This window comes from Archocentrus centrarchus, chromosome 7 (assembly GCF_007364275.1).
Source record: "Archocentrus centrarchus isolate MPI-CPG fArcCen1 chromosome 7, fArcCen1, whole genome shotgun sequence".
In the NCBI taxonomy this organism is placed as follows: domain Eukaryota; kingdom Metazoa; phylum Chordata; class Actinopteri; order Cichliformes; family Cichlidae; genus Archocentrus; species Archocentrus centrarchus.
Window position 1 is genome coordinate 22,841,566 of NC_044352.1, and position 27,560 is coordinate 22,869,125.

General features: G+C 39.8%; 1 protein-coding gene across 1 annotated transcript in view; it reads right to left on the reverse strand.

The window, feature by feature from the left end:
- The window catches only part of pex14 (peroxisomal biogenesis factor 14), a 42,594-nt gene extending 16,674 nt beyond the window's left edge, over positions 1 to 25,920 (reverse strand). The window contains exons 1-4 of the mRNA XM_030734809.1: positions 25,872 to 25,920; positions 23,745 to 23,795; positions 6,671 to 6,755; positions 171 to 293 (exon numbers count right to left, since the gene is read on the reverse strand). Coding sequence (XP_030590669.1) covers positions 171 to 293; positions 6,671 to 6,755; positions 23,745 to 23,795; positions 25,872 to 25,907 — 295 coding nt within the window. The 5' untranslated portion in view covers positions 25,908 to 25,920. The remainder of the gene's footprint in view (positions 1 to 170; positions 294 to 6,670; positions 6,756 to 23,744; positions 23,796 to 25,871) is intronic.
- Positions 25,921 to 27,560: the final 1,640 nt, after the last annotated feature.

Genomic DNA, 27,560 nt, shown 5'->3' on the forward strand with positions numbered 1-27,560 from the left:
ATTTAAACAAACTAAACAGGGTTAACAAAAGCAAGAGGGAAGCTCTCTAACAACAAATCTGCAAACCACAAGGATCTAAGTTTTAAAAAAAAAAAAAACTATTTCTGAGGAGAAACGGTGCGCACATATTTGCAGGTGCTAAAAGGGGAGAAAGTGATATATGTACTCACTGAGCGGTGCAGGAGCTAACTGAGCTGCATGGAGTGGATGTGCGGGCCCCACAGGGACCAGAGGTAGGGCTTCTGTGGAGCCAGAACGCTGGATGGCCACCTCTACCTCTTCATCTGTCAGTCCTATAAAGAAGACACACACTTATAAGACATTCGGAAAAAATGTTCCCTTAATGGGAAAAACCAAATGGCTCTTTGGCTATCATAATGTATGCTTAAATACTTCCCAAGCTCCCCACAAATCTTTTAAGTAGAATTTAGAGAAAGTATGTCAAATCTCATTCAATTGTACAAAGCCCCTTCTTAAAAATGTATTTTCATTTCATAATTCGGACATTCCAGTGAGAGTTTCTGATTCAGGGCCATCCATCAAAGGAAGAAAGTGTGGAAAGGTTCACACAGTGAAATCTGAAACTCTGCTAGCCTATTAACTGCCACCAAAGGCAAAGAAAATAAGAGTCTGTCCACTTCTCCAGTTATATTTCCCATGTGGAGATTTCATACACCCCAGACAGTGAAAATGCATTATTTTAATTTCTTCATTGTAATGTAAATGTATTACATAATTTTGCAAATGCCAATATAATTTAATCTTCAGATCTTTTTAATGATTTTAGTGATGATTAAATTGCAAAGGGCTCCCTGATGGAGAATCAGAGGGGAGGGGAAAAAAAATCTAATATGAACATCTCCTTTTGTGGCAAGAAAGGATTTTATTTCAGGCGCCATATGCTGCCAATGCTGTGAGTCTCATCTTTTAATGAGCAACCTACTCTAAACAAAGAAAATAATTACAACTTTTGATGAAACACATAGAGGAAAACTAAACAAACAACATAAACCCATTATAGCAAAACAAGAGAAAGCTGAAGAAACAAAAAAAAAAAAAAAAAACAGAACTGGAACATACTGTAGTTCTTAAATAGTGATAAGCACCTTATAATGAAGGAACACCACAATTTACATTAGAATATTATATACTTCTTACATTATGTGCTTCTCCTAGATTTTATTTACTCAGCTAATTTCACTCACTTAAAGAGAGACGATCCGATTTGTAAAAGAGTCTTTTACTCCAACTATTCCTTCAGGATTTAGAGAATTCACACATGCGCTGGCTAAAGCTTCCTCCATCTTTTCAGCGATACTGAGCAAATGGAAAGTGTTTTAAGTGATGACTTCAAGTTTTCATTAACAGAACCGTATCTGCACAGAGCTAGAACAGTTCTTCTACTGACCTCCAGAGTGGCCTTCACAAGATAAGCACACAGTAACATGTGGATTGATAGAGGCTCAAATGTAAAGCAGAAATTTAAGATGGGGTAAGATGCGACAACCAAAAGGACGATTCCTCCCATTTGAATATCTGTTTAAGCACCTAACTGTGAACCAAATCTGAAATCCCACTTTAAACTGAGCATGTATCCACAGGCCAAAAGAATAACAAATCCTGTGATAATCTACCAGAAAGATTATGCCAAGAGAGGTCCCTTCAGTCACCTATTTAAATGCTCAAAGGAATGGCCATGAAAATTGTTGAATAATTGAAGGCAAATATTGGCCAGCCTGTAGTAGAGCAGGTCCTGAGTGCCAGGAAGTGGTGAGCGCCATGTGCTGAGTTTGTGCAGTCAGACTGCACTGTCAAATAAGCAATAATGTGTCCCTGGACTCCTGTTTCATCTGACCACAGCAGACTACATGGTGACAGACTATTGAGTGAGACATGCAATGATCTCAGTTTCACCAAATAACACAAGATATAATAAAAACAAAGAATTTCCTTTCACCTTGAAACTTTAAAGTCTTCTTTTTTTTTTCTTTTTTAAAAAAGAAAAAAAAAAGAAAAGAAAAATCTACATTTAGGCTCTCATTGAGACCAAAATATGTACATCTTAATAGCGCTTCACATCTCTGATGTTGTTTATGCAGCAAATGAAAGGTTTTTACCCAACATCAAAATAAAATACATGGAAATTCCAAAAGCTGATTTCCAGTGAAATTATAGCTTGCCAAGTTGTGTTTGAGGCTCTGATCTGTTTATTGCTGTGGGGAAGACAACAGAAAACAAAAGAGCCCTTAGATCCCAAAGAAAAAGGAACAAGGTGAACGTGAGTTTTACATATAAAAGGAAAAGACAAAAAAGGGACTGTGAAATTTATTATTGGTTCCAAAACCTGTGGAATGACCCCTGGACCCCCATTTCAGATCGACCTGTGGGGAGATGAATTTTTTAAGACATAAATTACACCTAATGACGACACCATAAAAAAGAACAATAATGGAAAGCGATTCTGTATTTCATTATACTGTATTATTTGGTGCACCTGATACACGCAGTGCCTGTTTATGAGTCACCGTATTAGCAGATGCTCTGCCAAAGCATTTGCTTTGACCTTGCCATTCTCATTGGGGCATGAAATTACGGTGCTGGCACCTCGATATTACAGCTATAAATACTGTAAACTGCATATCTGGGCTACGTTTTCTATTGTCTTTCAACATAAACCTGATCGGTATTTATTTAAAGGAAAACCCATTGCTCGTCAGGTTATTTACAGCTCTATTTTCAGTGGCTCATATTCTCTGGGTATTTTTTAAGGGCAAAGAGGCAGCAAGGCTCTAGCATTAAATCTATTTCTCCAATTCTGGCACTTCTGGACTTTATGGGTCAAGACCTAACCTGGACAGCCAATTATAAGAATTGCTTACTAAAATATTTTGTGTGGTGAAAGGTGAATGCCTTTTTTACTCTCCTCCAAGGCCTGAACTATGAAGTTGCCCTTGAGTGAAAATTACTTACATTTTGAATATTATGGGGGAAAAAAATGCAAGCCAGGGGTCATAAATAGATGGAGGTCAATGGGTTATTAAGAAGAAGTTCAAACTGTTTCCCAAGCTGTACTGCCGAGGGAGATCCTACATGTCATTTGGTTGTGTTCAACCGCTTGAACATTGCCCCTAAATAATGACCATTCTCATAGCGTATTCATTTATGTATTAAAAAAGGGGACTCTGTTCTCATTTCCCTGCTTTATCACCTTGTAGTGATGACAAAGTGGGCAAGGCCTAGGCTAGGTGGCGCCGTGGAGTAATTTATAACCACATCAATCCCTTTACCTTCTATGCAGGCCTTGGTCATTGTCATTTTTGTCCGAGAGGTGAGTCACATAACCCCACTTACAAACAGCATCCTATTAATATCTGGGATGATGAACCTTACTCTTACCTCCACAGCAGGTATGGTAATAGACCAAAAGCCTACTTCTGTTTCCCCTGACCCTCCATCCAGGGTGAAATCTCTTAGGGTTATTTATTCAACTCAATAACAACTGAGACGTTATAAAAAAAGAAAAAAAGTCACGCCATCATTTATGTCTCAGCCCTGTGCCTGTTTCACATGCTGAAATTACCTGTACTGCAACAAAGTATGTACACTCCCTGTGTTTACTTTCCAAAACAAATTACCTTCAGTTTGGCAAACTAGGAGTGGCTGGGTGATGTCACCTTAGGTCCCACGGTCAAAGTGACACGTTGAAAGCTGGAAAATGTTGTTGACTTTGTCCTGAGAATTTGATTTTATTTTAATTTTTTTTTGGTAATTATGTGCGTAACTGCTAATTGTCTGGGTTAAATGGTGGTGCCAAAGTGGAGGCCCAACGCAGTTTTAGTTGCTGCAGCTGTTAATTGAAGAAGACATAGATGGCACAATTCACTAGATGAGAGTCTAGCACATTATATTTCACTCAAACACAATAAAATTTACTTGATCTTGGCAGGGAACGAGTAAAGCAAAATTGCTTCAAGATTGCAGTATGACAGTTCAAAATGCAATTCATTTCCTCACTCCTCTGTAAAAGACAGGCAAAAAAGCATCTCTGGGTTTAAATCTTGATTTATATTACATCAAAGTGACAAAGTTTCAATATTTCAGCCAGTTTATTCAACTTCAAGGACTCGAGAAGGGCAGCTTGAAATATTGGACTGCATAATTGCCAATTCATACCCTGAAATTGACAGTTGAAGGAAAACAGAAAATTATATTTTTCAATGAATATTGAAATAAACCACACTATTAGGCTCTCTTTGGAAAAAACAGACATGTAACCAGAGAGGCATCCTTCAGTGCAGATTAGGGCACAAATGCGCAGGGAAATAATATGCACGACTGAGATTATTGTGTAAAGATTCTGCAACATGCAATCAAAGTGGGCCCTATTTTCCCCTTCATCAGCTGTCCAGCGTAAGTACTAGCAGCAAGAGGAATCCAATTTAAATTCCACTCTACCAGGAGATGGTATTGTTTCATTTTATGTGTGCTTTGACATTTCTGGCTGTTAATATAGTGTAAAATCCAGAAGTATTTACATAAATATGACATTAAACTGTATTAGAAATTAAGACTGACACATTTGCTGTGGTGACTGTGGGAGGAGAAGGATGATGATTGAGTTTCTTTGTCAAAAGGCTGAAAGGACAATACATGCTGGGTACAGGACCATGGAAAAGTCTGAGCACTAGTCCGCTGCTGTCTGTATACAAGCTTATTGTGGCTCTGCAAACAGTCAGCAACGAACAAGATTACTAATCTGATTCATCATATGAATGTGTTTTATGTAAGGAAAGTTCAAGTTTCAAAATCAGATTCTTGTCAACGTACAAACATCAACCAGACACACTTCTGAGAAGATGAACAAGGACTAAAAAAGGTATTTTGTAACAATGCTTCATTTTATTTATATTTTTACTGTGAATCTAACCGAGAAGCACAATCCATAACATGTGAAGGAACACCACAGATAAAAGGCAGGAGAAACGTATTTTGTTGAAACATTTCTCCACGAGAATTTAAATCAAGACATTTTGTATAATGATGCAACAAATCTGACAAGTTTATCACTTAAGCACATTTTATTTTTAGCAGTCAACTAAGATCAGTTCCTCACTAAATAGCGGTGTGGTATAATCCCCGAGTTTGAGGCATAGCTTAAAAACAAACTTCTCCTAACACAATTTCCTATAACATGATCATGTAATATGAACATTTGACCGTACGATCAAAATTATTGCAGTTAAATTAAATTATAAGAGCACAAATCAAATGACTTAATGAAATACGGGACTATAGTGGAGTTTTTTTTTTTTTTCCAGATTTGACACACAAAAGCTGGAATATGAATTTAAACAATGTCCAGATTCACTGCTGTATGACTGTACAAGTCAAAGAGTTACCCCAAGAATACTGCAGAGTGCTACTCAAACATACTTTGCGCTTAGTGTTTCATTGCCCATATCTTCCCTCTCTCGCTCTCTGTAAGATCGATGTCCTTATGCAAATCCAGAGTTCTTGTTTAGATCTACAGCGGAACCGATTTTCCGAAATAAATCTGCATTAAAGCGTCATACATATTTCATAGACTTAAAGTGCAGTAAGAGCAAACTGTTTTGGATAGGAGCTCTGTGGAATTTGCAACAAGGCTGAAAGTGAGAAGAAAATAAGGTGCAGCATGGCATCCTTTGCTAATAATGAGCCCTTGTTACGTTTGAATTAACCAACAGCAGACTGAGAACATGCCTTAGTTGTTAATAATGAAGGAAAAGGACAAAAAACAAAATTTCAAATGATATCAAGAGAGCCATATGAGACGAGTGTAGTAGCAGCCGGCATCCATGGATTTGGTTTCAGGTTACCTTTCCTTGTCAGAGCTTTTAGGCTCACTTTTCACTGTTTGGCTACTCTAATGCTGAATGCAAAGTCCCACAGTGCTATAGAAGTACAGTCCCCACATACTGAACCGTCTCGCTACATATTTAAATAAAAACTCACCCCCACATAGAGTTTATCACATAAGTAGAGCCACGCACACGCACACGCACACACACGCGCACAAACACACACACAGTACATATTTGGAAATACATGGCGTAACACTGCACAGTTCCACTGCTGCATTATATTGAACTGACTTAAATGAGTTCGGAGTAATAAAGCTTTTTGCAACTTTTATTGCACAAACAATATTCTACCATGTGTTAGAAATCTCTCAATGAATTGCAAAGAAAGTGAAGAGCCAGCAAACATTCCAACCTCCCCTGCTTAGAAAACCTCCCCGTGTCGTGCCTCAAATTTACGATAACTGTTAAATTAAGTAAAAGGGTTAAAATGCTGGAAGGCAATATTGATAATTCCATTGAAAATGCAGAGGGAGTTTGTCAATATTAATTTTCCTGAACCCAAAGGAGCATCCCAACTGGTGTGTCATTTATTCACAGGGCCTGAATCATGTTCTCTGAAGCTAAATCGACCCCTATTAGACCCCCCCAGCCCCTCAAAGGCAAAGAGCCATGGCCACAACCTTTGACCCTTACAGAATGATCTAAAAAAAGGAAAAGGACGCATCTGTACCACGTTTTGTAAATAAACATATATGGATTATAATCCTGAAACCATTTTCCAACAAATACATACTGTCCACAAATGAAACAAATGAAAAGTCTCTCACCTTTTTTCTTCAAGAAGGCTTTTCTGAGGGCCAAGGGACTCTGATGTACTTTTGGGTTCTGCAGAAATTGTACAGCAGTGGTAATCTGGCAAGAGACAAATGTAATTTAATCTCTCGTAATGATATAATGTGAGAGGAAGAAGATAAGCTTTGCAGCAAACTGATGCTTTTCACAGTACAAACAACAGTCTAGACCTTCTTTAAGAAAAAGGTTCATTATAAATCCAACCCCACAGGAAAAAAAAAATAACAACCTTAAATGGATTCCATTTGATAGTTGCTTTTACGCCCCCCCACGCCCAGCAGTGAGGAAAAAGACCACCTGACCACTTTCCAGCTAAATGTGGGGAATGACCAAATCAGCAGTTATAAAATTAGCCCATCAAGAGTGCTGGACAAATGGAGTATGGAGCTTAATTTGCTATTACCCTCTTAAAGACAAACTTCCATTCTTAAGTGCGGAGTGGAAGAAAATCTATACTTAATGCAGAGGTGATCATTTGTATCTAATAACTTGAGAATCCTAGGCTGAAAACTTCTGTAATTCTTCCAGTTAAAAACCTGCCATGATCAAATCACCCAGCCTGAATGTTGTAATGACTTGAAACGTTAATGCACTAGAACGTTAAATAGCATCAGAACACCAGTAGTTTTAAGTGCATTGCGTTCATCGATTCTATTATGTTTTCCTTCGAGATGCACCTTAATTTTCCACCCCAGTATGCATTTCCAAGAATTGGAGGGAGGGAAAAAAAATCTTCCTCAAATGGCATTAAAACATAAATTTGAAGTGGGCGCCATGAAGTGGCGCCTCCTAAAATAGATAAATATGTAAGAACACAGAGAAAGGGGAAACACACTGGAGAGGAGGTTTCGATGACTTATTATCGCACCTGTGGTCCCCGTGATTCAATTGTAAAAGTCATCCCTCTAATAGGTTGAAAGGTTTTGATTACTCTTCTTTTCTCTTAGTGTTGAAAGATACAAAGTGATTGAGCGCCCTGCCAGTGGTAATTCATTTTGGGTAATGCATTGCATATACTATGAACCTGTTTCAATCCAAAAGAATTGCAGTTTAAACTTGTCCAAGTGGTAGGAGTGGCAGGGAAGCGGTTTAAAAAGTGAGATTTCTGTCACAAGCGCACAGTACAGTAGAGAATCATGGCGCAGGCATCTTTAAGAAACTAATGAAAAACAGACCCAAAAAACATCTGAATAACACAAATGATGCATCCACAGAGGTCTATTACTTCTTTATATAGTAATAAAACACTTGATTCCATGAGATTGTTGCCACAATTTATTTAGACACTAATCTACATTTTCACTGGGACACTACTGTGACCTTGATGTACACAAGGGTTACGCAAGAGGTGTGGAATTTCCTGGATCTCTATATGCTGAGGGCTTATTAAAGCCAGTCACCCGGAACCTTCATTGTGACAACCAGATTAAACCATTTGCATGGTGACCCCCTCAACTGATGTTCTGGGCCAAAAGATACAGTCAAAACACAGAAAATACCCCTTTGATAACAAGACAAAATCATTCCAGTGTTTGCAAAGTGCTCACAGTTCAAGTCAGCAAGCCACAGACACAACTTGTGGTAAAAGCTAGAGAAACCAGAGATAAAAAACACACTAAAATCTAACATTCTACTATTTATTCCAGTAAACAGCAGCGTTATATACAGGAGGCTCAGTGAGAGGTAATGACCTAATAGGGAAAGAATATGCTGAATGTGCAGTCCTTGTTTACAGTCGCTTAAAATTTCAGTAGCACAATATTGACAAGAAAATTGTATCAGCGTTAACAAGCGTAAGTGTGACATCTTAGTAAGGACCGCAGCTAGCTCAGCGGCAAACTAATGAGGTACATGTCCATTTGGTTAAAACTGTTGTGGTAGATCTTCAGGGAGAGGAAAAGTGCACTTCTTAGCAGATGACATAGATGCTTTGCACAAGTTCCATCCAGACATCTCAATCAATTATAACCACATTGCACAGATTTCAGTCTTGTTATTGACTTATAGATCACCCCAGTTATAGTGTTGGGTAGCACACAACTGGGCTTTTAAGGGGGGGTGAGATGGATAACAGTACAAGGTGAATTTGAGTCTGCAGCATAAATAACTAAAATAGAAATTAGGTGAATTTCTTTCCTTGCAGAGAAAAAAAAACAAGAAAAAAAAGAAAGCTAAATCATTTTTGGTGTGAAGAATAATTAGGCTTCTTTGTAAAACATCATGTAAAGATTTGACTCCTAATGCACCAGAGTGCTCCATGTTAAGAGCAATAATCTTTGCAAACCAGATAACCAATAAAGTGTCAGGTAAAGCTGAAAAAGAGGTGAAAACTCAATCATAGAAAGAGATAACATTAACCAACACACTTAAAAGAGAGTGAACTTGATGAACGGACAAGATTACAGAAATGTTATTGAGTTTGAATTGGACCAGAATTTGCACTGCACTTGTCTGAAAATTACAACCGTGATACCTTGAATTGTGAGAAATGAGGATGAAATCCAATTATGTTCGAACCACACGGATAGGCGCCTGAGGGAATCCAAGTAACCAGTTGTATATTTTTGCTCCAACTAGTAACGGCACTTGACTATAATATACCGCAAGACCTACCTATGGATATTTTACAGGAACTCAAGAGGTGTGAGCGTCTGGGAAATCCAGACTTTCTATAATGAAACACCAATTCGTGGTATATCTTACGATTGTTTGTTTGGGCTGGTTTCTGTATTTGAAGCTAGTTTCAGTTTTAAAATAAACTGAAGAAATTATAGACATCTGAGAAAAGAATGAAGATTCATGTTTTCAGTCTGAATTATTCAGGCCAACTCAAACCACTAGTTATCGAGCAATTACTGTGCTATACGGTAAAAATGCAGAGTTTGCAACAGTGGCGCTCCTTTCTTTTAAGGTTTGAGGTCGCATGTTGTTGATCTCCGAGCTTCTTTGGAATAAACAAGAACTCTTTGATGAAGATACCGTTTTACCAGGCCAGTTTAAAAAAAAAAAAATTAAATAAAAAAATTAAAAAAAAAGAATTTTCCATCCAGTCTCATGGTATTGCACTCTTATCTAAAACACTTCAAACAATTCAAAAGAAGAGTGCAACATCGACTTTTCATATTTTTTTAAACAGGAAATGACTGCCATGTTCTTTAAAACTCTTTACTCCTCATCTGTTCTGCAAAAATATACACAATTTGTCTGCAACACTGAAAAGATTTGCAAGACTTGATGGAACTAGAAGCTGGGTGGGGGTGCAATTGAGGGTCTAAAAGGAAATCATTAGCAAGTATAGAATTCGGTCTCAGTGTGAATCAATTCATTCCAAATTGCCCTGGCCTGTACATTTGTGGAGAAGTGCCCCTGATATAATAACAGACTGATAGACATGAACAAAAATTGTGTTAAGCTAGTCTCAAATTTCCCCCCAAACACACGTTTGAAGGACCAAAAGCCGGAGAAAGTGAGAGATGGCGAAAAATGAAGCTCTATATTAATTTGGCGCTTTCATGGATGATCTGCTATCAGGGGCAGCTGTCTTAAATGACTTAACCCAATACCTTCCTGATATTAGAGCCCTGCCAGAAAGGAATTAAGTTTTAATGCAATTATTGCATTTCCTTTAGTTGCCTGACAGCTTGATGTAGCCAACAGTGCTTTTTAATCTTTTTAAAAGAGCAGCTTTAAATGCCCTTCTAATTGTGACGTCTTTCCCGCCTTAATGTGACCTTTAGCGAAGGAGGCAAGGCCACTTGGGAACAGCTATAGGGAATTACTGACCCTGAGAGACATCAGGAAGTGAGGTGCAGAGCTGGCCATTTAGCTAACATCCACAGTTGTTCAGACACTCCAGAAGCTTCAAGGGCCCTGCTGGAGATGAATCTTTCTAACAATGACTGTACAAAAAGAACCCTTCATTTCTCGCTCATTGTTGCTCGTCCCTTTATGTGCAGTGCATTTTTTTTTTCCTTCTTCTTTTTTCAAGGAAGTTAGAATGTTACAAAATGAAATGAAATGAACAGCGATTACTGAAACTCAACTTCAGCATAAGCAAAATCTGATAAAGGATTTCTGGTGAAACGTGGGCTTTTCTAAACTACTTTGTATCTGTTCACACGTTATTTTGGGCACACGGGTAAATAACAGTGGGTTGGTGTTTTGAGTGTTACACTCTGTGAATGTGGTCAATCTTTATTGAATGATCCTAACTTTTGAAATTTAAAGGTCAGAGTCAACATTTCAGTAGATGAAAAAGGGTCATGGAAAACTTCATTGACATTTGCTAAGCAAAGGTTTAAAAATAACATACGCTGTATCAGTGTCAGAGCCATGGGCAAGGCTACAATCGTGACATCAAAAGCATATTATGCAATTTTTGTAAAGGGGGGGTTGGTGGACGGAAATCAAGCTTTTTTTTTTTTTTCTCAAGACCACTGCATATAGAGAGAAAACTTTCCATTCCACAGCATTTCCCTATCAAAGCATTTCTCTGATCACAAACATGGAAAAGTTGAGTAGTTTGGTGGTGAGAAACAATGAGGGCCGCAGCAGACTTTATTCAGCGAGTCCACTGGCAAAAAGGTAAACACTGTGCACAGTACAGATAAACACACTTAACACGATATTGTGAACAATGCTAAGGTTGTCGAGGGAAAGGGAAAGTTGCCTCGTTCTTGGAGAAATACAAGCAATTTTTTACAATAGTGTAAAACTATATTTCAAAACTGTAAAAACATTTTATAGTTTAATCTGCTGGGTGCCTGTTTTACTTCCTTTATATGTTTATATATGTCAAAAAAGTGTGTTGTGTGAGTTTTAGTGGCTCTCTTCTTTTTCTTTTTTTTTTTTACTGACTTGCAAAATAATAATTCAACTTCTTTCGAGGGCTGGTTATAGAGGGATAAAAATATTTCAGTGCACAATGAGAAACAGCAGGTCATGCAGCATTTTAAACGCAACATGAAGCAACAACAAAGTCATGCATTTTGTTTATTCCTGTGAGAGCTAAACATGAAAAAACAAACATGTGGCACTCAGCCAATTCAAAACTAGCTTGACAGATACGCTATAAAGCCGAATCTGACATTTCTTAATGTGCAACTGTCGGTCGTGCTGCCTGGGGTTGCCCTCTCTAAACTAGTGAGACAGATGACTGTTTAGATAAGGACATCCCCAGTGGGGCTCTGAGAGGCCCCAAGAGCCTTGATGACTAAAGAGGAGCGACACAGTGAGTGACACCTCACTTTCACCCACTTTGGGCAAAAATATTGTGTTGCCTATACATTCCTTTTAATTCAGGTAAAAGGCCCAAACCATGGATCCGAAGCTGCTCTCAGAGATGAGGGTCATCAGAGATTAACCCATGGCACTTTAGCAGTGGGGGGGGAGTGCAAGAAGGGAGTCGCAGTGAAGCACAACAAACTACTTAGCTACCACAAAACATTCCAGCCCCTTCTCAGCTGCAATCCAGTAATGGATACTTCCTCAGCTCCTCGATTGGTCAAAATGTTTTCATACAATAATTTAATTCAGAAACACATTTACAAAGCAGGAGTAATCAATTTTAATTAGTTGATTTTTTTTTTCATTCGCATAAAATTTAATGTACTGCCATCGATCTCCTTTGTTCTTTAATGCAGTGCCTCTTTCCTGTAATTCGAGGCTTTTTCTTTTTCTTTTTTCTTTCTTACGCAGTCAGTGATGACATTGTGTGACAAGCAGCTCTGCGTGCCTTTCAGTGTGCGTTTTCAAAGCATGAAAATGCTCACAATGGAACTTTATCTAAGTGCAGCGTACCAAAAATGTGGTCATAATGTGGTCTGTAAATGTGTCAAGTGTAAAAAAATGTTCTGCACAGAAATTACTCAAATCAAATAGCCGAGAAAATAGTTTAAAATGCAATAAACCATACAGAACTTTCTGATAAACTGATAATTGCTTGATGATTTATCATAATTTTTTTTTTAAAAAAGCATATCTACAGTAAGCAGCTCCATGTGCATTTTATCCACAATAAACAGAAAAATTTTACAGTGAAAATTTAGATGAATGGTAGGCAATAAAAAGTGGCTTTGCTATTGTGAAAAGAACAAGTATATAAACACACATTCAACAGATTTCATAAAAAATATTACAAACTGTATAGCATAACAAAATCTTCACTGAGGTCAATAAAAATGGCCAAACATTTATATTATAAAATCTAAGCTGATACCTGGTCTCCATAATAAGTTAAAAGTTTGATAAAGAGAAATGAGACATGCCATTGGCCGTGGTAACGTAAAGAAACACGGGGGCTTTTCTTAAAACTGCCACTGCTCTGTGTGTGTTGTCCTTCGCATCATCAGGGCCCGCCGGCCTTTCACATTCAATTAGTTGATTGAGGCAAAATGCAAGCGGCACCAGCAGCAAACAACGTGAAGCTTGTGTCCAAGCGACACACCACAGAAGTTGTGTTGTGGTGTCAGGAGAAGAGCTGCTTCCGTCATACGCAACTTACAGTGACAAGCCTATCCTCCTCTGCTGATCCAAACTGCTCCGCTCACTGAGGAAGCACCCACCCGTGGACGGACACGCACTCTCACACACACACACACACACACACACACACACACACACACACACACACACACACACACACACACACACACACACACACACACACACACTCTGCAATGCATACAACTGAACCACTACGATAGGCAAATAAAGCTGAGAGCTGCAGTGAAGATGCAGCGAGTTGGCATCAGTTTTGTGTGCAGTCCTGCTAGCCTGCCAAATTGACTAATAAAACTAAAATAGAGAGGCCAGTGACAATAGAGAGAGAGAGGTGTCTTTTATTGATCAAATTCTTCCTTCTTGGGTACACTGTGCCACTGGATTAGACTACGCTCGGAAAGACAACTAGACAGATTGTGACATTCCAGTGACATTGTAATTGTGTGTCAACCCTTTTCCAGTCAATAGGCTGAATGCACTAATCATGTGTCTTGGATCAGCAATTTCATGGTCTTCAAAGGGGACCAGGAATTGGTGGCATGACCCTCCATACAGGGTTAGACCCCTCTTTCCTCAGTGAGTTCCACAGAGAGAAGGCGAGGGGAAGGATGGTGTAAAGGGAGACGCGTTAAGGAAGGCGCAGAGCCAGGAAAGATGAACATCGCCATCTACTGGCCAGGGGTGGCAGAGGTGGCATACGAGGGGTGGGGCTGGCAGTTTACCCTTGCGGCCTGTCTTTCACTGAGACCTGTCAGAAACATTTAGACACACTTGCCAAGACAATGGGCCACACATCTACTGTAGTAGACCAGTCAGGCTGAAATCAACATCAAATGAGGGAGGAAACTTAAGGCAGCAGGCCTTCATTTGGTTTTGGAGAAAGAGAGCAGCACCAGGGTCTGCTCCTGATCACACTAAGTGACAAAGAAATGTGTTGGCTAATTCTCTTTTTCCAGAGGCATCCAACCGCCACTAAGAGTCTAACCTCAAGAGTAGGAAAAGCATAAAAAGCGTGTGGTGCTGACAGCAACAAAAAAAAAAAAAAGGGAAAAAAAAAAAAAGGGAAAAAAAGCAATGATCAGGGTCAGAGAAGTACCACTTTTATTTCTTTAGCTCAGAGAGGGAAAGGAAAAAAAAAAGACAGCTTATCAGGTTCTTAAATAAAAGCTCTTTAGTTTAACCTTTGTAAACCAGATAAGGATACACAACATGCGAGTTATAAAATGTCACAGTGATAAAATGTGTAACATCCGGTTTATACATGCCCCACCTAAACATAATCCTTCACTACTGAGAAGTTCAGACAGAATTTTCAGATTTTGCAACACACTCGACGCATCAATTTATACAATCTATGTTCTTCCTTTAGATCTCAAATCAGCACCCTAACTCTTTATGACTACGTGACAATCAGAGGCAGTGGTCAAAGTTTAGGCGTCAACACCCATCTTAGCTGCGCATTAAGTCACGCGGCAACAGCGGAAAATACATGTTTTACCATGCGCCTCCAAAAGAAAGAGGAGAGGAGACAACCCACAGTGAACCACTATAATGTCACACGAGGTGGCGTGTTACAGCAAAGGGGCTGAGTTGGCAAGCAGCTCAGCAGCAGACGCACACCTGTTCTGACATTTTCTGTCGACCTTGACACAGAAAACACATGACAATGCCACTCTCTGTATTTTAAAAGTACAGGCTGTTTGACGAAGCCCCTTCACTTCCCTTTTTCTCATCCCCATGATACCTAAAACCACTTTCCACACACTTTTGGAACCATGACGTTGCGCTACAGATGCAAGGAAGAGCAGACAGGTAGGTGCCATTAAAAGAATGGACAAACATTCTTTTAATGTGCAAAAAAAAAAAAAAAAAAAATCTGAGAGAGTGTGAAATTTGGACACAACCAAAGGCCGCTGGATGACTTTCAGAGCTGGCTGACTCTTTCCACAGGATTGCAGGCCACCAATACCTCGCTTAAAATCCCACAGTCCACAGTAAACACAATCTGGAGAGGACAGAAAGGCCTCAGCCTCTCCTCTATTTATTCCATTGCTAACGTCTCCTTGTCACCCTTTCCTTTGAAATTCATGACAGAGCTACAATGCATCCATCCATCTACTATTTTAATCAAAGAGAAAGCAAAGTACTGCTGCCAGGAGAGCTGCACATGAAAACAAATGCAATCTTCCTGTTAATCACTGCATTAACAAGAAGTTGACAGTCTTGAAGCGCATGCTGGGGAGGGGAGCCACTCCAGGTGTTGGATAATTGTCAGTTGTGCCACTGGCTACAATTTATTGGTTTTTTTTTTGGTTTTTTTTTAAACTTCTGTACCAATGTTGGTTTCACTCCTGGTTTACAGTTGCTCTCTGCCTTAAATACAAACACAAACAAGCAGACCATGGATGAAGTCTACTTATTAGCAGTGCCTGGTGAAGTGCAACTTAAATTAAAAGGTTAACAAGGCAGGTCTAATTTAAAATAACATGAAAACAGATACAAACTATTATGCAGAAACAAACAAACAAAAAAAAAAAAAAAAAAAAAAAAAAAAATCACATTTGGTGACATTGTAGCAAGCAACAACATATTAGAAAGACATCATACTAGCAACTTCCCTGAATTATTCAATTGTTCCTTTTATTTATTTTATTTTACTTATTTATTGGGGGGGGGGGGGGGGGGGGGGTCTTTAACTGCAGGTGCAAGGATCAAGTGTCATTTCCAAACTGAAAACATTAGTTTTTACTGGCATTACACTTCACAGCCACACCCCTAAAGTCATACTAATTAGAGAGCAATATTTTCACTTAAGTGCCCTATTTTAGCTCCATTTTATCTCGGTTTCTATATTCTGTCACTTTCATTCTAGCCTACAGAGTAGCATGCTATCTTTTTTTCAGATTCCTCAGATAAAGCCACAATCTCAGGGCGCCACACACAGAGAAACTCTAAAATCCCATTAGCATTTTGCTTTCATTATTTTTAATCAAACCCTGAAAACTGACACATATTAATTAATATCCATTACCAGTTTTTTGCCCCTCTCCCAGAGAAGACGTTCGGGGGGAAAAGAAGCAATTAACTTAACAAAATAATCAAAAAAATTGTTACAGAAATCTCTGATAAATGTCATGTGAGGTCCCGTCTAAATGTAAGAAGTGTAATACATTCTTGCTGTCATATTCCATTAAACTGCTATTACAGTCTTGATAGAACTATTAGTCACTACATTATTAATAACATTAATGTATTTACATTTTTGGTGTACAAGCCTGCTTTCATGCAATAATTTATGAAGGCGACTTCAGATATGTTATAACGTTCCCCATCTAGGCTCTTTTGTGCTTATTATTGATTGTGAAAACAGTCAAAAACTCCAAATCTAATACCCCTCTGCCCTCCCCCCCAACACCCCTTAATGTATTGGAGTGGTCTGTTTACATTAAAGGACTGGAATAAAGTGCATTTACATCTGAAGCATAAGTTCATAATTTACATTCCAACATTTATTAGAGGTGACAAACGAGCATTTGGTCCACTCGTGCTTTTCCACAATGCAGCACTCATTCAATCCATATAAATTACAGCTGGGATAGGGAGTGCAAGAGCAAATTATTTTATTATATGTATGCATGTATGACTCTATAGGGGGTTACTAAGACAAACAGGGAATTACTTGATTAGGCCAACTGTGGTTAACAAAGAAAGAAATATGAGACTGAGGGTTAGGCCAATGAAATTTTAGCATAAATGTTTGGCTCTTATTCAAATATCTAAAATACACAGGCTGCTGTATTACTGTGCTACACTGCACTACTGTGCATTTCATAGAGGATAGAAACAGCTCTTTCAAGTATTGCTGTTCCAATAGCTTATCCTTAGTTAGCACTAATATTATTCAATTAAAAGAAACTTGCCTAAAAGGCAGTATTATATTACATAATTAGACAGGGCAGCATTTTCAGAAGTGTAGTTACAAATGCACTGAGGGGATCCCAGCATTTGAACAAATATCTAGCGCTGTAGGGGAGCTTGCCGACAAATTAACAGCTAATAACTTACTGGGAAGCAAGATAAAAAGAGAAAAAAATGTTCCCCAAAGTGTCAATTACAAATAATTTTTCCTCTGATTTCTACACTTGTGAAAGCATGATATGCTAAAAGGCATTTTGAATAGCATGCCAAAATTGCAGGATATTCATTTCTTTCTTTCTTTTTAATTTTTTTACACTCTGAATTCACTCTGGAAAGAGATAATTCAGCAGCAGCAGCAGGACTGTTTAGGACAGCTATGGAAGCACTTGTATGACTCCCATATGAAAGCACTTGCTGGACTGATAGGAGGGACAGACAGGTGCAGGGACATGGCAAATGAAGGAGGATTCAATCAAATTCATGTTCATTAAAATCTGAGGACATCACAAAAATGAGAAAGATGCTGACAAATCAAAGGGTCTCAGTACCTGAATTACCATAGTCATTTACTTATTAAAGCCAGGATGCTTCGTGTCAATCAAGACCCATCACATTCTCCATTTGCAGCGGAAAGCCACTGTAATTGCTTCTCATACTAATCAACACAACTTGTGTAATTATGCCTTGAAAGTGACATTGGAGGCTGAGAGCGATGTGAGCAGTCTTGACAGCGGAGACATCTCAGATTCATCAGGAGATTTCCAGCCTCGCTGCAAGGAGACAAGCCACTCTCAGACCAAGTTACTCACTCGAGCAGTTTACAACCATAAACACAAAGAAAAGATGATAAATCAAGCTGAAGTAATTACAAAGCAGAATAGAGAGTATAAAGGAAGCTCAGCTCAATAAGACCACTTTCCCAAGTATATTGAGGCAAAATGACTATGCTGTAATTAAGCTGGTGTCGTATTTCTATCATTTCTTAAGTAAACATATTGTGACAGTTCACTAAATTGTGGGAGAATAGGAAATTACAGCTCTGTTACCATGCTGTTTACATTAATATACTCACAGAGACAAAAAACCCTACAAATAAAGTTCTAAGTATTCATTAAAGTTTATTGAATTCAGCTTAATCATAGACTTTACACATGTCTCCAAAATGAACTTTGCGTAAAACTAACTTCAGCATTCCTCTGTGCATTGGAAAACTATCCAAACCATATTCCCAGGCTGCATCTGTCACTAGTCACACTGCGGCCCAGCCAGGAAGGTCAGAGCGAGGTCAAATTACAGCAACAAATCAAGAGCCACGGTTATGACATTAAACGCCATCTACACACACACACACACACACACACACACACACACACACACACACACACACAAAAGGGTGCTTATTTTTGACATACAGTCGCAACAGCTGCTTCTTCATTTACTGTGAACTTTAGAGTGAATTGAAGACCTTGCGATGCTTTCATCAAAAAACTAAGTAAAAATGCTATTGTTCTGGGGCTGGCAATTCAGAGCTAGTCCGGCTTTGCACACAAGGCAGAAACCGCAAAATAAAAATAATTTATAAAATGGGTTGGACTCATCTGTGCTCATCCCTTTCAAAGAGGTGGGTGGAACCATCACTAACATCAAAAAGGAGTCAACTGATAATTCTGGCATTCTAGAGGGGAATAAGCGTAATGATTTCATTTGCGAACAGAAACGAAGATGAGGGATTTATGGCTCGTAAAAAAAGTTCAAACGACACAAAAACCAAAATCTTTGTCTGTGTCATTCCTCGCTCATGACCTCCAAACTTCAGCACATGTTGAAGGCAAGTAAGAAAATGCTCTTTTGTGGCCAGATATGAGAAAAACAAGTACAGTTACTGACATAGAAAACAGAGGCTTTTACAGGAAAAGCCACTGTGATTCACCCCCTGCGTTCAACTCTAATGAGTCAAAAAGTGTGACCTGCACTTAAACAAGAAGTCACAGCCAGAAGCTGTAAACTCATTTTCCCCATCCAAGCCAGCAACGTCGGCAGGACCTGGAAGATGTGCTCCGAGCATGCACGATAAATCTGACGTGAAATCATAATCATAAAAGCAATTAGCTGACCCTGCGCCACTCGTCCTTGGACATGACAGTGAGAATTCATACAGAGTCCTCTAAGGAGGCTGGCTGCCGGGTTGGGCGAGGAGGGGAAAAAGTGCAACACAGCAACAATAAAATGGAGGGCCCTTCCTGTGTCATTAACCACTGAAACAAACAGCGCACGATGCACAATGAGCGCTGCGAAACAGAGAATTGAGCCTTGATGCTTTTCAAAGGGAAAACTTCCCCGTGACCACTAAACCAAACTGTGCTGTGCAGATGTTTCTTTTGTAAAACTACGGGCACAGAAACACACGATGCCATACCGCCGCCCCCACCCCCTGCTATATATTACATCACCTTGCACTAATTTGCAGTGTGAATACAGCTTGCAGATTACATCTTAAACTAACTTACTTATTTAGAATCACCACAAAAACATGGAGGCGGATGCTTTCAACACCTCTTTGATGTGTGCTTCTGCAGAGTGTCGCATGTTTACAGTAAGCATGACAGGATACAGAGACTATTGACTATGAGATGGCAGATGATCGGGTTGATCAGACTTTCCTCTTTCAAGGAGTGCACTACTTTTTAAGAAATCTCTCTTCCCCCACCCTTGGCACGTGCACACACACACACAATCACACATACACACCCACAAAATATCTTGCCATCACTTCCCACTCAGTAATTACACCAAGGCCGAACTAGTGGCTGCCACCTAGTGACCGTCTTCCCCAATAATCATGAAATATCTCTATGGCTCGCGCCCCCACTCGGACCATAACTCTCCTTTACTGCAGACAGCTCCAATAAAGGATTACAATTACAATTAAAGTAATGAGCAAAGAGGAAAAAAGGAAAATCTCAGAGAAGGATCCCTTGACTAACTAAATGGTAGCCTAGTTTCTTGACAGAATGGAGTTACTATAGCAGGCTCATTACTGGCTCCCATTTCTTATTCTGCCCCAATAATTAATTTGGAGCATGTTGAAACCTGGAGTTGTGAAAAAAAAAAAATTAAAATAATAGCTTTAAAAGTGGTGGAAGTGAAATGAATTGAAATCTGATTGTCAAATTAGAGATTAACTTCTTGTTATTCTTTGCTTTATGGTGGCTGAAGTGTGAAAAGGAAAAAAAAAAAAAACTTATTTAAATTTTTTGGTTAACCTGTAGAAATGTTGTGAAGAGAAATAATGCACACGCATGCACGCATGCGCACGCACACACACACACACAGGATAAACTGGTTTTCAAAGGAGATATTGTTCCTAAATACATGTTCCATGAGGAAAGTCATTAAGGGCAAAAAAATAACTGAGTCAAGACCCGAGAGTAACCTCTGACTTCCTGGTATCACCGCTGTGTTACATTTGAGCTACACCCACGCATATGGGAGAAAAAAAAAATCTCAAACATATGAGCAACATCTGTCTGCTTGCAACTCACGGGACTCAGCAAAAGACCCATCAGGGAAGGGAAGAGGTGAACTAAGGGGAGAAAGATCCAGAGAAAAACAAACAGAGACAGCAGCAGCAGCAGCAGTTCCTTCATGTCTTTGGCCACACCAATTATTGCTGGCAGGTCCACTGCCAACCAGCCAGGTCCCCCACAACTCCTGCACTTAACACACTGTTCCCTATTATTCCCCCTCTATAGTGAGATGGCTATTGCAGAGGGGCTACGGAAATTTGGAAACTGCTGAGCCAAAACAGATCACTTCAAAGCGGCTTATTTAACGCTTGCTAAATTTTTCATCACAGTCGCTTAATATCCTGGGGAAGGAGCGCTTTTGAAGTTGCTGTGAGACCGGGGATGTTCTTCTTACTATTCTTTTTTCCCCTCCCTCTGCTGTGCTAAAATCCCCAAACCTAAAACACATAAAACACGCCCAGTTCACACGATCTATGTCTACGTGTACAAATGGTACAGAAGCACCTACTGCAAACAAAAACCACACGCTTTCATACCCTCAAACAAATATGCACTTCATCTACTGAGGCTTTTTTTTTCCAGTACAAAGAGTTTAGTGCATTTAGTGAAGGGTCAACTCTCCTGTAATGTGGACAAACACATGCCCAAAACGTTTGTCATGAATGCTATAGAGCATATTTCCAAAGAGTTACGCCAGTTAACCGACTCAAAGGAAATTAATGAGCAAGAATTCTAATATGAAATACACAGCTTAAGCTTTATTATTCAAGATAATAATTAAAAGCCTAACAGATAAAGAAAATGTTAGATATACACCTAAACGTCATAACAAAAATTTCATAATTACTAAGAAAAATTAGCCCTGACTGTTCTTTTATGTGTCATATGGTTTCTTGTAGGAGGGGGAAAAAAATGCAAAAAAAATTAAATGCATAAAACTAGACTGTAGTTTTTATTCTGGGGAAGTAAAATGTATTCCAACACATCTCGTCTATCAAAATACTGTACTCTCACTCCATCAGTGGGATCTGTGCTCATTAATACTGCTGTCATGTGTTTGGGTGATTTTAAAGGCAGTCAGAAGACAGTGTCTGAAGGAGATGGGGGGGGGGGGGGGGTTGAGTGCAGGGTGTCACTGTCGGTAGAGAGCATAAAGACTAGGGAAAGACCGGCGATAGACTGGCTGGGTTAATGGCCATGGCAGGGCTGAGTAGAAGGTGGGAGGGGGGTGGGGATTTGAGACGGAGGCAGTCGGGGTAAGAGTGAGCAAACAGCAGTGCCAGAGGCAACAGCAGCGGCTGGCAGCGACTGGTACACCAGTCAACCATGAAACACACACTCACGCGGGCTCTCCCACCCTTTCGTCTCACTCTAACCTGCAGGTCCAGATATCCCTGCCTGGCCTGTATGGTGGCAGAGGCTGTGGCACCGGCCCCTGAGCTGGACCCTCTTGCCACTGAGGAAGGCCCATGCCGTGCAGTGTGCCAGGGCCTGCTGATCTGGGCGAGGTGAGTCAGAACCTGTTAACATGACTGGTGTCCCCAGTCTGACATGCACATGTGCACATAAATGTTATGCAAATGTGTGTGTGGGCATGTGTGTGTGTGTGTGTGTGTGTGTGTGTGTGTGTGTGAGAGAGAGCGAGCGAGCGAGGGAAAGACTGCTCTCTTTCTTTCGTTCCCTGCCCTTCCAACCCTGCCAGCACTCCCTTTCCTCTCATCCAGATAAAATCCTTTCAGACACAAATTTCAATTATTCACCTCATCCAAATAATGCCATGTGACAAGAATTATCCCTACTGTAATAATCCACTTAACTGGGAAAGAGCAGCTCATCAAAAAGAGAAAGGAGAAAAGGGGTTGGAAGTGAGGGTGGTGGTGGGACTTGTCAACCAGTCTCGAATCCCTGATAACAAGAATTTCTTCCCTTTTTTGAGGAGACAGTCTTGAAGTGCACTGGGATGATGAAATTGAAGTAAATTGAAAGAAAGCCTGGGAGAATGCTCCCACAATCAATAACCCCAGGATTAAATTAGCCTTGGCATGAAGGGATGATGGGGGGAAGATGAAGAGTGAATGGTGGTGAATGACATTGAGACATGTAGGCTGAACAATACAGCACTTTTCCAACCTGCATGCTGTGCCTATACAAGGACAGTGAGTGTACCTGGGATGGATTCCATCCCACTTAGTAATTACCAAACATTCCTGGTTATAGTCATCACTTGGGCCAAGCATGCCTTATAAACACGTCACTTTGCACATTACTGGAGAGGAAAAACTGACTAAATAACACCCTTTTCTAGTGTTAACACCTTCAAATGCCCGTCTTGTTTTCATAGAAAGCTACATGAGTAAAAAACAACAGTTTTAACAACTTTTTTAGAAACATTTTTCGTAGACTAAGACTAATTATTAGCAAACCAGTTCAGAATCTTCCCGCCCCAATTCTGACACAAACTAGAAAAACTGAGGGATAAACAAAGAACAACAAAGATGTGTAGTCTAAGTTTTATGCTATGCATGATTAAAGCAACCGTGAAACATCGCTGCTGTTAAAATGGACCATTTTCCTCTCCAAAGACCAAGAACATAAAGTATACACTCATTACAGCTTGGGGACATCATTGTGATGTATAAAGCTAATTGGAAGCCTTTAATACTGGATCTCCCTGGGGAATGTGTAATACAGCCAAATAAAAGTCTTTAAATTATTGGATCTTAAGGGAGGGGGGAAACTATCGCAATCTTTATCAACTATGTATCACCAGATCGAGCCAAGAAATTACAAGTTTTTTTCAAAATACTACTAATACTTGAGTTTAAAAAAAAAAACATCCACACTCTAGTGCACTAATACTGAAAATCAACAACTTCTGTCATGTAGAAATATTTGAAAAATTATTTCAATCAATTTTGAAACCTTATTCATTGTTTTTTTCTTTTATTACTTGAAATGTAAAATGAATGTGTCTATCATTTGAGCCATCCTTCTATTGCTTTCCAACTCACCCTTCAAATAAGCATACTTTTATTTTCTGTGATTACAGCCAATATTTCCTTACCACCAAATCAAGTATTCATATTAACTAATAATTTCTTACCAGGTCTTCTCTGGGGTAACGTGCTCCATCTTTTCCAGGTGGAAGGCCAGGCTGAGAAAGTAAACAAACATTTGTATTAGAGTGCCATCTAGTGGAGTAAAGAAGTCAGGGCGGTTTAAAGGTTGGCAACTATGCACAATCTAGCCCGTTACAAACATGGGGTATGTGTCATTGCCATCTTCATCAGTTAAAGTTACAGCATTCTGTCATTCAGATATGGGGCATCACAGCTTCAATCAGACAACAACATCAATGAAAAGTGTTGCAGCACTCACTCAGACATATTTTTAGATTTGATAATTGTTTAGTTTATTAGGAACTCCATTAACTACAGCACTGAAACGTGTTACTGCCTGTGTAAAGTAAAAAAAACAATGTTATTTGTTGCTAGATCTTGTTCAATACCATCTAAATTTACTGTAACTGACTGACGTTACTGCTGTGGTGTCAGGTGCATTAATAGTTGCAACCCTCATGCATTTGAAAAGCTTTTGGATGCAGCATGCTCCTGTATGATTCTGCAGGTATGTAATAAACTCTGAAGAAAGACTTCTAGAAACAACTGGAAGCATCAAGCTAGCTTCAGCTTTCTGTTAGCTTTTGTCAAAACTCAAGTCTTATTAGTGTGACCTGTCCAGATCATGGTAAAGACTTTGCCTTTATGCTGTATTCCATAAACATTTCCCTATGTGCAGTAACAGATATGAAACTGTAGAGCAAAGCAAATGAGGCCATAACACAATTATGGCCTGAGAAACTGAAGACCACCTGTTTCACTGTGGTGTTTATGGACCAGTGCTGGCAGTGAAACGTGGTCAGATTTTGTTCAATGTCCAGAAAAAAAGAAGATGACTGATTATCATAAAGGAGTGGCTTTAAGGTTTCCACAAGATTAGGTTAGAAAAAGTGAGTTGCAGACTGAGCAGTTGTCTACTGCCATTTTTTTCCCCTCTTACTGCTGTTTAGGGCATTTTGCAAAACAATCAAAAGGGTTTAATAGATCCGAGCAAGTCACATAGATGCAGAAGAAACACCAACACAGCTGTAGTCTCGTGTAAGCCCATCCATTAATGTGAGTATGCTTTCAGGCTTTATGCCATGCTGCAACGTTTACTAAATTTACTAAGTTTACGTCAGTCAAGAAAAAGTAACATTCACACGTGAAACCAGCAAATTCAGATGCAGTCTGATAAATATTTTAGAATATATTTGAAAGCCTACAAACTTGCATAACTAGATTTTGTAATATCATAGATATTCTGTTACTTCTCAAAGGAATTTTCTTGCATTGACAGATCTGACTTGTCAGCTCACGTGGGTGGCAGTTTCAGAATAAATACTGAATGGACGCATGCCATCATTTATTTGTAAATTTTTAGAAATCTGCATTCTCATGCACTGACTGATAACTCAACAAGAACATGGAAATGTTAGCACAACAAAGAGGAACTCAGTTCCTCGATAACTGCTTCCCTGACGTTATTAGTCTTTGGATTTGGACAATATTCTCTTTGCATCTGAATCCGAGAGCTCTCAACTATGCACATGTAAGTATTTTAATTTTCTGGAAATCATATGCACATATCCTTCCTGAAATGAACAACATCTCAATTATAGCAGCAAAAAGTACAGTACTGGTGACATATATAAATATGACATACATAAATGAAAACGTCCCTTTTTTTTTGGGGGGGGGGGGGGGGGGGGGGGGGGGGTTAAAGCCAGCACTGAGACTTTAAACCCTGAGGTTTGTTTGCCTGTACTGACCTTTGAGCTGCACCCGCAGTAACACAAACCTACACACTCAAGAAGAATACAGCTGTACCGTGTGATGACAGAGGTAAACACAGTAGCCTGCTCCCATTATTTTCCGGCACAACATGGTGAATCCTAATAACGCCCCTTGTTGCCCCACTGCTAACACACTCACGTCTGAGTGATAACTTTTGAATCGTAACCTAGCCAGCATGCTAACTAGCGGGCACGCTAATCTCTAACTTGCTAAGCATTTACAGTCACTTAGAGCCAAAGTTATGACATTTAAAACCACGAAATATTCATGCATTAAAAGAGTTCACTGCCGCATCTGGACATTAAAAAGCAAACGCTTATGGTACATATAAAGACCTGTGCTGTTGGCTCAGCTTGGTCGTTGGAGTCCATCTTCTTCTTCTGCCGACCGTCTTCTTCTTCGAATATTTTTCTACCTCGCTACATTGCCTTAAGACGCATTGCTGCCTCCCGCAGGTCAGTGCGGAACAGTTCAGAAAAAGTCTAATTTCAAGGCTTCACTAAAGGCTCCTCGTTGTTACTGTCTGGTACTGAAATGCTGCATTATACAGGCTCCTCATAGTCCATTCTCATGCTCATACACCTTCAGGAGGTCATAACTCAGAATGTCCTTTCTCTCATTGCCTAAAGAATGTTTTTTTTGCTTGTTTTTGTTATATCAGTGTCTGTAATTAATGTCAGCTATATCGCTTCTTTTTCCTGAACAAACCATTGCACCTAAAGAAAAAAGTCTATACAACAAAGCCAACAGCTCGATCACAAGGTGTGGTTGAGCTGTTGAGCTGCTTGTTGAAACAGATTTGCATGCAGCCACCAGAGGAACGCTTAATATAGCTTTGCCCAGGGCACTTTCGGAAACAGTAATGCTAACTGAATTCTCAGCATGAAAACACAATTTAAATATAAAATAATAAATTAAAGATATTGGTTCATTAGCTACAACAACGCACTAATTGTTTTGACTCAATAATGTGGGCCTGCGGCATTAAACTAATTGTTTCAGGTGATATTGTAATTTAAGTGATGCGTTTATTTTATCCATCCATTTTCTTCTGCTTATCCGGCGCCAGGTCGCGGGGGCAGCAGCCTAAGCAGAGAAGCCCAGACTGTCCTCTCCCCAGTCACCTCCACCAGCTCATCCAAGGGGACCCCAAGGTGTTCCCAGACCAGCTGAGAGATTTAATCTCTCCAGTGTATCCTCGGTCTGCCCCGGAACCTCCTTCCTGTAAGACATGCCCAGAACACCTCACCCAACAGGTGCCCAGGAGGCATCCTAGTCAGATGCCTGAACCACCTCAACTGGCTCCTTTCGATGTGGAGGAGCAGCAGCTCTACAAAGACCCCTGTTGAAGAGTCACAAAGGGAACTGTTTACCCTGCCCGGAATAGGGTTACTGGGCCCCCACCCTGGAGCCAGTCCTGGGGAGGGAGAGTGTCTGGTAAGCTCGTGGTGCCTGAATAGGTGCAGCCCTAAGAGAAGACATGGGCCCGCCCTCCTGTAGGCCCACCACTTGTTGCTATCCTTCTGTCACATATCACCCCTGACACTTGTCTCCACCCTGCCTGCACACTCTGCTTTGAATGGTTGACCCAATGTATTTAAACTATTTAAACGCATCCACCTTCAGTACTTCTACTCCTTGCAGCTTCGCTGTCACACCTGTCTCCCTCTTATTCATACACATGTATTCTGTCTTACATCTACTGACTTTCATTCCTCTTCTCTCCAGAACATACCTCCACCTCTCCATGCTCTCTTCCACCTGCTCTCTACTTGTTTATATGAACCAGATAAATAAATAAAGTCATCTGGGGCCCTGATTGTGGGATTCCAGAGCACTGACTCCCTTTCCTTATTCTGTCAATCAAATAGAAATATTTTCACAATAAGACAAAGATATGCAAAGAAGTCAAACTGTATGCAGAGACCTCCTAATGTCTATAAGAAAGAAAAAGACTATTTTCTCGGAAAGAAGCTTCACTGTCAAGCCAGACTTTTTAGGTCGTCATCTAGCGGTATTTACGG